Source organism: Austrofundulus limnaeus, unplaced genomic scaffold, assembly GCF_001266775.1.
Source record: "Austrofundulus limnaeus strain Quisiro unplaced genomic scaffold, Austrofundulus_limnaeus-1.0 Scaffold27, whole genome shotgun sequence".
NCBI classification, from domain to species: Eukaryota; Metazoa; Chordata; class Actinopteri; order Cyprinodontiformes; family Rivulidae; genus Austrofundulus; species Austrofundulus limnaeus.
The window spans coordinates 1,552,779-1,566,056 of NW_013952429.1; the positions used below are offsets into that span (position 1 = coordinate 1,552,779).

Below are 13,278 nucleotides of genomic sequence, written 5' to 3' on the forward strand. Positions count from 1 at the left end.
CACACACACACACACACACACACACACACACACACACACACACACACACACACACAATACTCCGGGGGGCCACAGTTACTGCTGGTCAACAGCTGAGGAGCCGAACTTCCAGCAACTAAAGTTATTACATAAATAAACCAAGTATTACAAAGATCTGATACCTATGAATTAGTTTATTTTGCTGCATTTATTCAGGAATACAACATACAGAACCCTATAAAAGTAGTGATAATTACACATTATCAAAATCAAAAATAACACATTATGCCTCCTATTATCAGACACAAATAGTATTTTGACATCTCTGACTTGCCAAATTTTTAAACCAATTTCATTTTCACTTTCACAATTTTGTCTTCAACTGATTGTAGTTTTAACTGTCTTGTGTGTTTATAGAAATTGTTTTTATCAGCTTCTAGCCAAGATTCTGATGTTTCTGTAGACACCAAACATGTCTATGTTTAACTAAAAGAACTTAGAATAATTAAAGTAGAAAACTGGGGGAGTTTGGGCTTAAGTGATGAATGAACCAATTGGCGGGCTGAACTTTGGTCACTCGCCGGCCGGATGAGGCCTGTGGGCCACCAGTTGAATAGCCCTGGTTTAGTATTTAGAGAATTAAAATATTTTAGAGAATTTAAAAAAAGTAATTTTCCTCTAATTTTGTTATCTAATTATGCCAAACCAAAGACACTCCTTCTAAACAGATATTCAGTGTCCGTATTCATTTACTCCTCTTTGCATCTCCGGTTTTATTTAAGGGCGATTGCTCCGTGCTGAAGAACTCGCTTCTCCTTTCATCCCTGCAAGCCGTTTTTAAAAATACACAACTGAAGATTCACTGACTTTCCTTTCACCCTGTAGTGATAAATTTATACACTTTTAAAAGCACCAAAAACTCTTAGATAGTAACATGGAGTTCATCAAGTTTCCCCAAGCACCAGAGTATCTCCTGGATCCATTTTCTGCTGTCAGTTTTCATGCTCGCTTATTAAAAACTTGCTYATAATAATTATTTTATTTCCCTCTCCTGCTCTGTAACTGTCATACCCCCACAAAGACACRGTACTTGGTAATTTTCACATTATTTTCCTCCTGGTTTCCCCTCATTATCCCTCCGACTCCGTGAATAGCACCTGCCTGCTTCGGTGCTGCRCTGGGACTCCTCAGTGTTCTCGGTGGATGTTTGAAACACTTGTTAGCTGCGCTGCTTCCCACCTGTTCTCTGGCTTAAGGGAGGAAGGATAGGGATGAGGAACCCTATATATCTTTGTGTGCTACGGTTCCTTATTATCTGCTGGTACTGATAAGATTACCTGCTTGTATCTGAGCTGCAGTGTCAGAGCCAAGTGATCTCATCTGAAGTAAAATGATATGAGCCTCTCTGGAGTGAGTCCCTAAAATAAAGTCGCCTGGCTTTATAGGGCATCATTTGCCTTTGCTGCTCCTTGTTTCAGAGCTGCATGCTATTATGGGACAAAGAACTACAGACTGGTTCACTCTGCTGGTCATGATGCAGGTTACTCAGAATGTGCGCARTTAAAGAATGCCTGAAGATTATGCTTCTGCTGGTAAAAGGTTCATTTAACCAACTGCTGAAATGCATATCTTTTGAAGTTGGGTTATGTGGAAAAGGTTATGAATAATAGATATCTTACCTGTTGCAGAAAGCTCTTTGATTGACCTCAGTCTGGAGAGCTTGTTTAATTATGATCATATCAATGTTAACAACTAGTCTGAATAAAGCTAAGACCAAAGTGAAATGCATTTATCGACATTTTTTTTATTTTGGGAATGATTAATGAGCTGCAGCAGCCATCTTGAATTGAATTAGAATATTAATGAGTTTTAGATGTACAGCTAACAGTTGAKATATTTTGCTAACAGCCAAGCTTGATGCCATTAGTTAATACATACATATATCACTTTGTTTATAAAGCATTTAGAAAAAAGCAGCAAGGCTGACCAAAGTGCCGTACAATAACACAAATAGGCAGAGCACAATATCTAAATCTAAACAAGTAGATCTCAGAGTACGGTATGTGTTGAGGATAATGCTCAGCATCTACCACACCRTATTTTAGCTCGATGTCTTTAAAGTTTGCTGATTTATAACCGTTTTTTGTGTTCGATCAGTTAGCCATCCAGAATTAGATCGACTCCAAAGTTTCATCAGTTTTTGACGCACATCCAATAATTAATTATTTTCTGATATTTTAGTAAAAAGCATTCACTGGTTCATGAGAGGTTGTGCTTACGCTACAGCCAAACACACACACACACACACACAGACACACACAGGTAAAACATCATCGACTTTCGCCTTTGGCGGCAGCTGATAAACAGAGTAGATCATCAAGAGACGAGGAGAAAAATTCAATGGGAAGGGGTGATATTTAGAGAGCGTAGGTTTCTAAAGGATTGAGGAAAGATGTTTTGACAGATAAGAAAAAAAAACCTGAATGATGCTTTGGGGTTAAAACACACAGAACRTGGGTAAACAATGCCGAGAGAGCGGTGAAAGAGAACAGGGATGGCCTTTTGATGCCCAGATGATGATCTCTTTTGATCATCTCTCTGTCCACTGTCCTCTGCTTTGTATTTGACATTTCTCATCCCTTTTCTGTCTCATATATCCTCATTGACTCTCCTGCACTTCCTCAACATTTGTTTCCTCTGCAGTCTCTGAGTCTTATTTCCCAGAGGTGTACTTGGCTTTGCCCCGCTGCATTCTGTGATTCACTAATGTCTTATTAAACATTTGATTTCTCCGTTAATCTTCCTCTTTTAGTCGTCATTTTRAGGATACTGCCTTTGACTCTTTCAGTTGCCTCTGTCCTGCTCAGTGTGTTGTAATGCTGCTCAGTGACACCAGGCGGCAGTCAAGCCTGCACAGTGATTTATTCATGTTTACTCAGTCATGTTTGGCTGTTTTCGCCTTAGCAGTCATATCATTCAAATGAATAGAAGGTAAAATATTTTTGATGCTCTGCTTTTGATAGATTTGTACCACAAAGACTTGTGATTTAAAAAAAAAGAATAATAAAACCTTCACTGTCTAAGCTTTTAGCTGAAAATGGAGGGGGGTGTAGTCTTTAGCTGCTGTCAAATATTCTGACATTCAAGTAAGTTGGTAATTATGTGTGCTCATTCAGAAACTGTATCGGGGTGGAAAAGCAGATGGGCGGTCTCATCTTATGCTAATTTTAGGAGAAATTTTTGTGCTAAAGACAGAGAGGGAATCAACTGTGGAGACATGTGAAACCAGCCTGACACAAATAATGACAGCTGATGTCAGATTTGAGAATGTGTTTAAACTTACATTTAGTTTGAAGCTTATCAATGCTGACACATGAAAAAAAAAATCTCTTTTACCACAACGGTAATTCAGTTAGGCTTTTATTCTGGTGTTCAAAAGTAGGAATGTTATTATTATGAAAACCGGTGTTCGAATAAAACCCGATTTAACTGGTTGAGGTTTATTTTGTTTTTGCATGTTCTTGCAGGCAAATGAAGAAATCGCTGGGGGACATGTGATTTCTTTATCAGTATTTGGCAATAAATGCATAGCAGTTTGTGAGGCTCCATGGCTCCAGGACAGACTTTAATTTCAGTTTCTCAGAGTTTTGGTTCTTATAAAGTTGCCCGCAATAGGTGGACACACAGAAAAATTACAGTCYCCACCCAAGACTTACTGAACATGTTGTTGCAAACATTGAAATACCACAAGCTTTCTAAAAACAAAAGTGTTTGAACAGTCCTGATTTCACTGTTCTCTGCCTCACAAAAAGCTTTTTTCAACCAAACTGACATCACAAAGCCAGGTGGGCATGAGGGCTTCGTATTGTTTCGGCCTTTGGAGCAAATCCTAACTTTTGTGACTTGTTGCACTCTGCACACGTAGTGAATTGTAAACAGGAAGCRCAGCAGGGCAGGCCTCTCTTCGGGCTTGTTAGGAGCCGATGAAAGCAGCTGAGTCTGGTTCTTTGTCAGCAGCTTGACAKTCACGGTCTGCGAGCAGGGGGCTGTCAACTCACCGACCTCCAGTGTCACGTTCTCACCTTTTGTAAATGTTTGACTTTATCTGTTGACTTTGGGCCCATCTGTGGTCCTGCTCCCCACAGTCCACACCACTTACAATTCATTCAAACTTTGTTTTGCCCTGAGAGACATTAGTGATCCTCAGTCTGTCTTCTCCTTCCCTTTATATACCCGTAATGCTCTATTATTGTCACATTTTATCTTTTTCCTTTTGTTAGTTTAAAGGCTTTTTATGTGCTGGAGATTTTTTTTTTTCACTTTCTGTGATTTGAGTCCCTACATTAGTCTCTTTGATTTCTTGCTTTTACTCCTTTTGAGTTATGAGCTTTAAGCTTTTATTGCACAGCCCCATGAATGCTTTTAGTTTACTGGGTCAGCTGAAATGCGGGCAATTTCTTTCATCTTTCTTATTCTATGAACTTTGGTCTAATCCCTTGGCTAAGTCTGTGCAGACAATGTAATATAAACTGGGTTTCACCCGAGGTCCTGAGGCAGGGTGATGGCTGCATTAAATCTGTGCAAAAGCTGTGCCGTTATACTTGTTCAAAGTTGCAGAGGCTGAGAAGATTTAAGAGTTTTGTAAGTATGATCCTCATTTCTGTACACTGGCTTTAAATACCTAACACTGCATTCCTAAAAAGTGCTTTTAAAATAAATATGTTTATTCACAAGTCATTGTCTTTAGTTTATCTAAAAGCCGATTATTTACAGACTGATTTAAATTTCTACTCCATAGAAAGAAAATGAGAAAAGACTTGAAAGCAAAACTTAGTTTTGAGTATTGTATGAGCAAATTTATTCATATAAAATTACTAATGTGTCCAAGGACAATACAGTTTGTTTGGTAAGATTGTAAGTAAAAATCAATGAGAGCTAATATTTTATAAGCTAAAATGTTTAATCTGTTCTTCAGAGTAAAACATTTTTGTTAGAGTGTGTTTTTTTGTTGACAGGTTTATATTCACCTTTTAAATCACAATTAACTTTTGCCTGTTAAATGATAAGGCTGTACTCAGGAGGTCACTGTTCTCACAACAGCACCTGAAAAATCAACTAGATTTAAGTGGACAGTAAAACACAACTAGAAATTTTAAAATCATACTCAAGCATTCACACTAGCAAAAATGCTAGTGTGAATGATTATGAAAACTTCAGCTGAAAGCTGCTGAAATGGAGCTGAAAATGTTTTGTAGCAATTTGACAAGTTGAAAGAAGCACAAAAAGCAGAAACTAGCAGAAGAATGGAAAAAAGAAGCAAAGTAATAGCTGAAATAGCAGAAAAAAGCTACAATTAGCATAAAACAAGCTAAATGTAGCAGACACACGTTGAAATACACACCCAGGTGGTAAAAGACATGTAAAAATGTCAAGTTAGTAGAAAAAAAGAGTAGAAGTACAAAAAAGTGCCAATTTGTTGTAAAATAACTAAAACAGCCAAAATGTTCAGGAAAGCAGCTTATATGTTGCTCGAAATTTTTAAATTATCATAAGGAAGCATGAGGAGCACAAGTTTGCTGAACTAAGCAGAAATATCCACCAAAATGCGAATTTAGCCTATAAAATCTAACTTCAGCTAATAACAGCTAAATATTGGCAAAAAAATCTACAAATAGCTGAATATGACAGAAAGCAACTGTAAGAAATCAAATTAGCAAAAAGAAGAACAAAAAATAGAAAGTAGCAGAAGAACAGTAGAAAGAAGCAGAACWATAGCTAAAATAGCAGAAAATAGCAGAAAATTAGCTAGAATTGTTTGAAGGATTTTAACGATGTTGAAAACAGCTCTTTTTATTTTCAATGGCAAAAGGTGAAATAACTGAAAAATATAAATAGCTGAAATACAGGCAGCAGGATTTTCGTAAATGAGCTGAACGTTGTGATATGAATTGTTGAAATAGCACAAAAATTATTGACCGAGAAAGGTGCTGAAAAACATATGGAACAGTTRAAGAATTGCAAAGAAAAACATGAAAACAATAGTGTGAATGCAGCATTCACACAATAAAATTCAGTCATTTAAGAACCACAGAATARTGTTGACCTTCTTGCAGAATAAATTTGGTATAATTTGTGCACATGAGGCTTTTGTCTTCTGTAAATCAATATTCCAAGGTGACTTGTGCTGCAGTACTTTGATTCTAATTAAAAAACCATCAGCAGAAAGTTGCTTTGACCTTTATGGATATTTAGAAAGAAAGAAAAAGTTCTGTCTGATAAGTAGGGATGTGGGCTTAATGACATTTAGGATAAGCCTGCATTTAATTAAAAAACAAACACATTACCTGTTTTTATTGCCCATCTRAGGCAAAGACAGAGTGATAATGTATTTGTGTGATCGTTTGTACTTAAAAAAAATCTCTGTCACAATTCATTGAACTGATTTCAACAAAACTTTCAGAAAGTAATTATTGGAAATGTTTCTACAACTGATTCACTTGTGGAGTCGGTCTAATTCTAGATGACCTCTTCAGYTGTGCAACTTCAGCAAAAACATTAATGGTTATAGCTCGACTACAAGCACAGTTCCAGTGAAGTTGGGATGTTGTGCAAATCATAAAAACAGAATAAGATGATTTGAAAATCCTTTTCAGTCTATATTCARTTGAATACGCTACAAGGYTAGGTTCATTAGTGTTTCTTTATATTCTGTCTTCCTCAATTCTGTGTTGTACGTTTTTTTATATCATTGTGAGGTCCCTTGTGTTTGCCTCTGAGTGCCCTGTTACAAGTTCTGTTTGGAATTTCTCGAGTCTTCGATTTTGGGTTCCACAACCAACGTCAACCGTGACACATCCTGAAGAATTGTTATGAAAAGTTGTCACAATAACTTAGTTGTAACCACTTTGACARGTTTCGTTGCTCAGAAGTGGAGTTGAGACTGTCAGACAGAAATCTCCAGTGAAGGCTCGTCTTCCAAGCRTTTGTTTAAACCTCTTGTGCGAGTTTGCGTCGTTTCCCTCCTCCCACCTCTCCGCACCTCCCTCAAACCTTCTGTAGCTTGTGCAGAAAGGGAGAGCTGCTAGATGGAAAACGAAAAAGCTCGCCGCAGCGTTGCCGTGTCCAAATTCCTCATGAGACACAGGAACGCACCCACATGCCTGCACACACACWCAGAACCGACACACACCTGTGCTCMGAAATGCAAAAATCACAAATAAAAGCTCTTGTAGAGAAAAATGAGCACGAAAGACCTGAGGGGTGTGTGTCATTACTGCACCAAGCTTCCTGCATGTTGTTCACTTTAATGTGGACCCCAGGTGAAAAGGAGTATGAGACAAGTAAATCATTTTTTTATTCTTATTTTTTTATTACACAAGTTTGCATTGAATTGGAAAAGAAAGCACCCAGATCAGAAAGGAGTTTAAATTAGGTCATCCTCTCTTTTCACTGTTTACCGTCGCTGATCGGTTGAAATTAAAGCTGAAAAGTGTTACGCAGAGCCAGTCTCCCATTCTCCTGCCTGTAGCGTTAGTTTACGAGGGGACGCTGTCTCTGCTGAGAGGGTAAACATGTAGGAGGAGGTTTGCTCAGTGGTTTTCTTCACTCCGAGCCATCTGCCACTGTTAAACATCCACTGGTGCTCATTTATCCAAACATTCTTTACAACACCTTTTAGTCTCATTTCTGCTAATAATCAGACCAAATCGAAATGAATTCATAAACTAAACAACATCTTGACAATAATTTCCCCAGATTTAAGATAAAACACTTTAGAAATTAACGGAATCAAAACTATTTAATTTAGACCATCTGGGACCAGTTTGGCTACAGCTCACACATCAAAAACATATTTTCTGTCCTATTTTTAGAGAATTTAAACACACCACCACCCCCCGTCTCTGCTTTTTTTTTATTTTTAATCCACTACACAACTCAATTAAAATCAAATTTCTAACTCTTTTTACATGAAATAAATACTTTATTGAATAAGTTTAATCTTACAAATTTGTGTGGCAACAAACAAGTCTGACTACAGCTTCTATTAAAGGGCCAATAATATGTGTTTTTCAGGCATATATTTAAACACTATACCATAATAAAATATCTATGTCACCTTTAGCTGTTATTAAAATGCTGTTTTTGTGTTTAAATAGAAAATAAACTTATCTTCTCATCACTTCCTCTTCTAAACRCCTTGAAATTGVCCTCTGTCTCTTTAAGAACCACCTTCCGCTTCTGTCTCGCAAGGGGGAGGGGGGGGGGCTGCCATGATGCAGTTTACTTGGCATCTGAAAATACATTTCCTCAAAGGTATTTTTAATCTGAAAAGAGCTTTACCGAGTGAGAACCAATGTTGAGAGCTCAGCAGAAGCCTGCAGGAGTCATGGGCAGGGCGTGCGGGGAGGGGGGTGGGGAGGTGTGCTCCGTGATGAGGAAGTTTGGCTTAAAGACACATCCCAGGGGCATTTCTGGTCCCAAAAGGAATTTCTGGTCACCACCTGTCGTTTTGCTCCTCAGCATGGCTTCCTAAAAAYGCTGCAAGATTTCTCAAACATGCATGAATGAGTCAAAGCAAGGCTTTGGACATGTTTTTTATGAGAGTATAACATTATAACATGATATAAAACTCAAAAAAGTTTATTTTACATGATATTGCCCCTTTAAATCTGGAAATTTCCCAAGACTATTAAGAATTCAGCTAAGATGATACGGTTAGTTTTTATTTTTTTTCCAAAAGCCTTCATGGAGGTGGTTCTTCAGATTGTAGCATCATGTTTTTCACACACAGATGGCACTTGATGGAGCTGTATGGGGGTCACATTGTGCATTTACATGATGTTGGGGGTTCATATATTCTAACATACAGATGTTACATGAACACACCTAAATTTATTTTGAGCTAAAAGAGCAGAAAAAACACTTCAACATTCAAAAACATGACTTTTTTCAGCAATTAGTCTGGTGCAACCTCAGTTTCTGGTCTGACTTCCTACAGAGGAATTTTATTTATTTTTGGTCATAATGCCAGTGAGGAAAAGTAATATTTTATGTTTAAAATTTTTGGATTTATTGTTATCTTGATATATACACATAATATTTTCTATAGTTACAAACGAACCTGCTGTAACCTCTCTGAGGAGCCACCAGTCTGCAGAAATTGTACCAGACACTCGGCCCCTCCGTCCCTGCAGCTGTTAGAGCTCATCCTGCCGTCAGAGGCTCCTYGTGTTCTGCTGCTGATAATTTTCTCTTTCAGATACGACAGAAGTTCATCAAGCAAACATTCAGGCTGCGGATTATGGTGAAAATAATCAGCAGTTCTTAATGTTTGAACTCGGTTCCTGTCTTAGTTGAGCAGTTTTAGCTCACTCCTGAAGGGCAAAGATATGAAACAGCAAGTTTGTAGTTCCTAATAGAGAGTTTACTGGATTATTAATGAATGGTTAATACCAGTTCATCTGTTTTATCTTATCTTACATAATCTGTTATAAAATGCATATGAATATTTTGCATTTTTATCAGGTATTCAGATTATATTTTATGCTTCAGGACTTGTGCTTTTGTTGCAGTTGAAATGTTAGAAATGTCAGAGGAGCAGTAAGTTAAGTTATGCAGAAATTCACACATGCATATATAATTCTTCCAGTCTTATTCCCTCTACTCAACCAAGGTCTCTGTTTTTAACTCTCGTTCTCTCCTCTCACCCATCTGTCTCCCCCTCATCCTTCTTCGGCTCCTCTTCTGCTCCTCCATGAAGCGTTTTCCTTTTTTAAGCGGGCTCCGTTTGTTTCCCTCCCCTCCTACTCGGAACGCTGACACTGCTGAAGGGATCTCTCAATCTCAGTCGGCTTTCTTTCCTCCTCTCCAGCTTTCTCTTTATCTGTCTCTTTCCATCTGTGTCTTTACTTCCCGCCCTCTCAACCCTCTTCCCTCACTATCTCTCCATGCACAAATGGGTCACTTTGCACATTACGGGAGCATCCATCATTTTGCTCTGTGAAAAGGGAAGAAAAAAAAAAACAATATTATCTACTTTTTTCCTCGGCTGCCTTTTTTTTTCTTTTTTTTTTAATTATCCAACTCCAGCGGACTTGATTCTGACTCTGCGACCAATATGTTTTATTTCCAGCTGGTCATCATGGCAGGGACGGTTCTGTTGGCGTATTACTTCGAATACACGGACACGTTCCCCGTGCACATCCAGGGCTTCTTCTGTTTTGACAAAGCCTACTCAAAGCCATACCCGGGACCGGAGGACTACAGTAAGGCGCCGCCTGTCCTTGTCTACTCCCTCGTCACCGCCATCCCCACTGTGACGGTGAGTCAACTTGTTTTTAAAATTTAAAAAAAATCTTCCACAGGTTCTCGTTGAGCACAAACACACGTCTCTGGTTAACAGATGTAAAAATAGCCTATGTTCTTGTGCACATGTGAGACAGAATTGGTCTGATCTGCACGTGGTGAAGGAGGAGGGGGCACCTGTGTAGGTGTGCACCCTCATGCTGCTCGCTGCTCGGTTAGTGGGGATGCGTTTCCTGTCTTAACCATGGCAACGGGCACTATATTTGTCCTCCACCGAGCACTCAAAGATAGTCTGTTCTTTTTCTAAATTACACCCTTAAAGAATCAAATTAAACATCACTTGTGAATTGATTTATGTGTTTCTGAACAGAAAGCACACATGAGACTTAAGACTTGCACATGAAGTGTTGTTAATAATTAAACAGCGCTACAGAATTGTAATTTGTAGGTCACAGTGCAAAGCACTGAACATCCATATTCATTTACTCCAAMTGAACCAGCTGGTTTAAATGTTGGATTTCCCCAAAACTAAATCTTGTTCATTTGTTTTTATAGGTTGAACATTTTAATTCCATTAAAACAGAAGTTTTTTTTCTCTCTCTCATCAGTGTGGCAGGATGTCATCAATAATGAAACACACARCTTCACATCTTCATCAAAGCTCTGCGTCCCAGCGTTCACATCTGACCCCTGGGCCTCRTGGCTTTGATCTCGTGCGTTTAGGTGGCGATACGACACATCTGCCTCTGAKCCGCGCTTTATAACAGCTCCTCGTACAAGAACACGCTGATAAACACGCACACGCAGCCCTCATCATCTGCTGCCGAGGCAGGCTGGAAACGCTGCGAAGGCCTGTGTGACTCAACACACTCAGAGAATGTGTTGGGGATGACTTTCAGCTACTACCACACCAGAATGTGGCTCRGTTACTGTAAAATCCACAGAGCTGTAGTCCGTTGTGTGTTTGCTGAGCTCAGTTAGGTGTGGAGACCATCAAAAATCACACTGACTCCAGAATCGAATCACTTGTCCATCCAATCCTTACTGAACATTTAATTACATTTGATCCAGTGAATCTGGAGATATTTTGCTAACAGACACCAGGACTGACTCAAATAGTTTACAGCAAGGTGTTAAACAGMTCTCATGATCCTTTAGTACAGGGGTGCCCAAACATTTTCCCCGATGGGGCCGAAACGAAAATCTATCCATGGATGTGGGCCAAATGCAGTTATATAAAACATGAAATACAAATACTTTTTAAAGTAAAGTCCTTTATTTTTAATGATTAACCTGTGCAGCGGCCCTTTTTTGTTTTAGTCTGCCATATGCTCAAGTAGCAAAGGCTCATGGGACATTTCATAAATTGATAAAATATGAGTTTTTGCGGCCTTATAAAGTGTGCAAATCAACATGTGGTTAAATCTGATCTAAATATTTCTTGTTGTCGTTTCATGTTTCATGTTTAATCCTAATAAATTGAAGATATGTCAGCACCATGACTGAAAACTACTTTCACTACAGCCCTTTTATATAGTCATCTGACCAATGGAAACACTGTGTTTCTACCTATAGGATAACAGGTTACCTTGTAACTTTGGCAACTGTTGGTGGGCCAAATCAAATGGCTTGGCGGGCCAAATTTGGCCCATGTGCCCCACTTTGGGCTCCTCTGCTTTAGTAGTTGGAAAAGAAGTTAGTTGATGTGTGAACACCACTTCAAACGTTAGATAAAAAACTGTATAACTGCCTGAATTAAAGCTAATTCTGTGTTTGCTAAGTTAATTAGCTCTGGCAGCCATGCTGAATCAAAAAATGTGTACATCAAATATTTTGCTAACAGACAGATGAATATATTAAAAGGCAGTGGCTTTGCWGCGGCGAGCAAACAACTACTTTATGACCATAAAATGAATACTATAAGAGTTTAAAAAGTCTAATACTTTTTAAACACGCATAATAAATGCACACCTTCATGTGTCTGATTTTTGTGTGTTTTTTCATTTTTATTTTTTGCATGTGCCCAGCATGCACTCAGATGTTTGCAGGTATGCCAGCTGCTCTGTAAGAACTGAGTGCTGGGTTTTACCTGCATGTTAACCCCCCCCCCCCTTTTTTTTTTAGGTCAGAGCGTCTGTGTTTTCTCCTCCTCCAAGACTCTGCTGTTTTCTAATTCTCTGTCCAAATGTAACAAAAATGTGATTTTCAAAACATTCCTTTAAGACTTGACTCCAGTCTTTAAAGCTGAAACAAGAAATAGTTTTTGACTGATCTGTGTGGGATAGATTGTGACAACTCAAGATGACTTTTTCTTTAAACCAACATCTTTATTTTATTAGAACATTAAGATACGACATCTCCAGAAACGACAGTTACCAGAGGTTATTAAGATAATAGCAATAATTTATATAGATGTAAAATATTGCTTTGTTAAAATTACAACTCAAAAAACAGTAGAAATGCAGCAATGTTTAGTTTGACCTAAGTACAAACAATTTTGATAAGCCTCTAGGAGAAATATAATCATGCCATTGCTTTTTTTTTTCTTTTTTTTTAGTACAGATACAGGTTTGAATAAAGCTAACCTTGCAGAGGAGTCTTATCTGCACAATATTATTCCCCTAAATATGATTATTATGTTTAATTTAAAAATTGTAATCTAAATTTATGATCAGGTGCCAAATAATGCATGTTTGTTTACCGACAGAAAGAGCTAAAATGGCTGAAAATAGGTCAGTTGTTTATCATGTGTCTCAAGCTTCCATGTGGTTTTGACAGATTCAGCTGTCTACATTGTTTACATTGAGTGTGGACCACATTTMAAACTTGCTCCATGTAAGTTTATATATATACAGCGGGTAAAATAAGTATTGAACACGTCAACATTTTTCTCAGTAAATATATTACTAGAGGTGCTAATGACATGAAATTTTTACCAGATGTTGGTAACAACCCAAGTGATCCATACATTCAAGTAATAAGTAATAAGTAATA

General features: G+C 38.1%; 1 protein-coding gene across 1 annotated transcript in view; it reads left to right on the forward strand.

Annotated features, from left to right (window-relative positions):
- Positions 1 to 13,278, forward strand: part of plppr2b (phospholipid phosphatase related 2b) — a gene marked incomplete at its 3' end in the record, with an annotated part of 56,487 nt that overhangs the window by 16,942 nt on the left and 26,267 nt on the right. Inside the window, 1 exon segment of the mRNA XM_014004914.1 lies at positions 10,112 to 10,300. Coding sequence (XP_013860368.1) covers positions 10,112 to 10,300 — 189 coding nt within the window.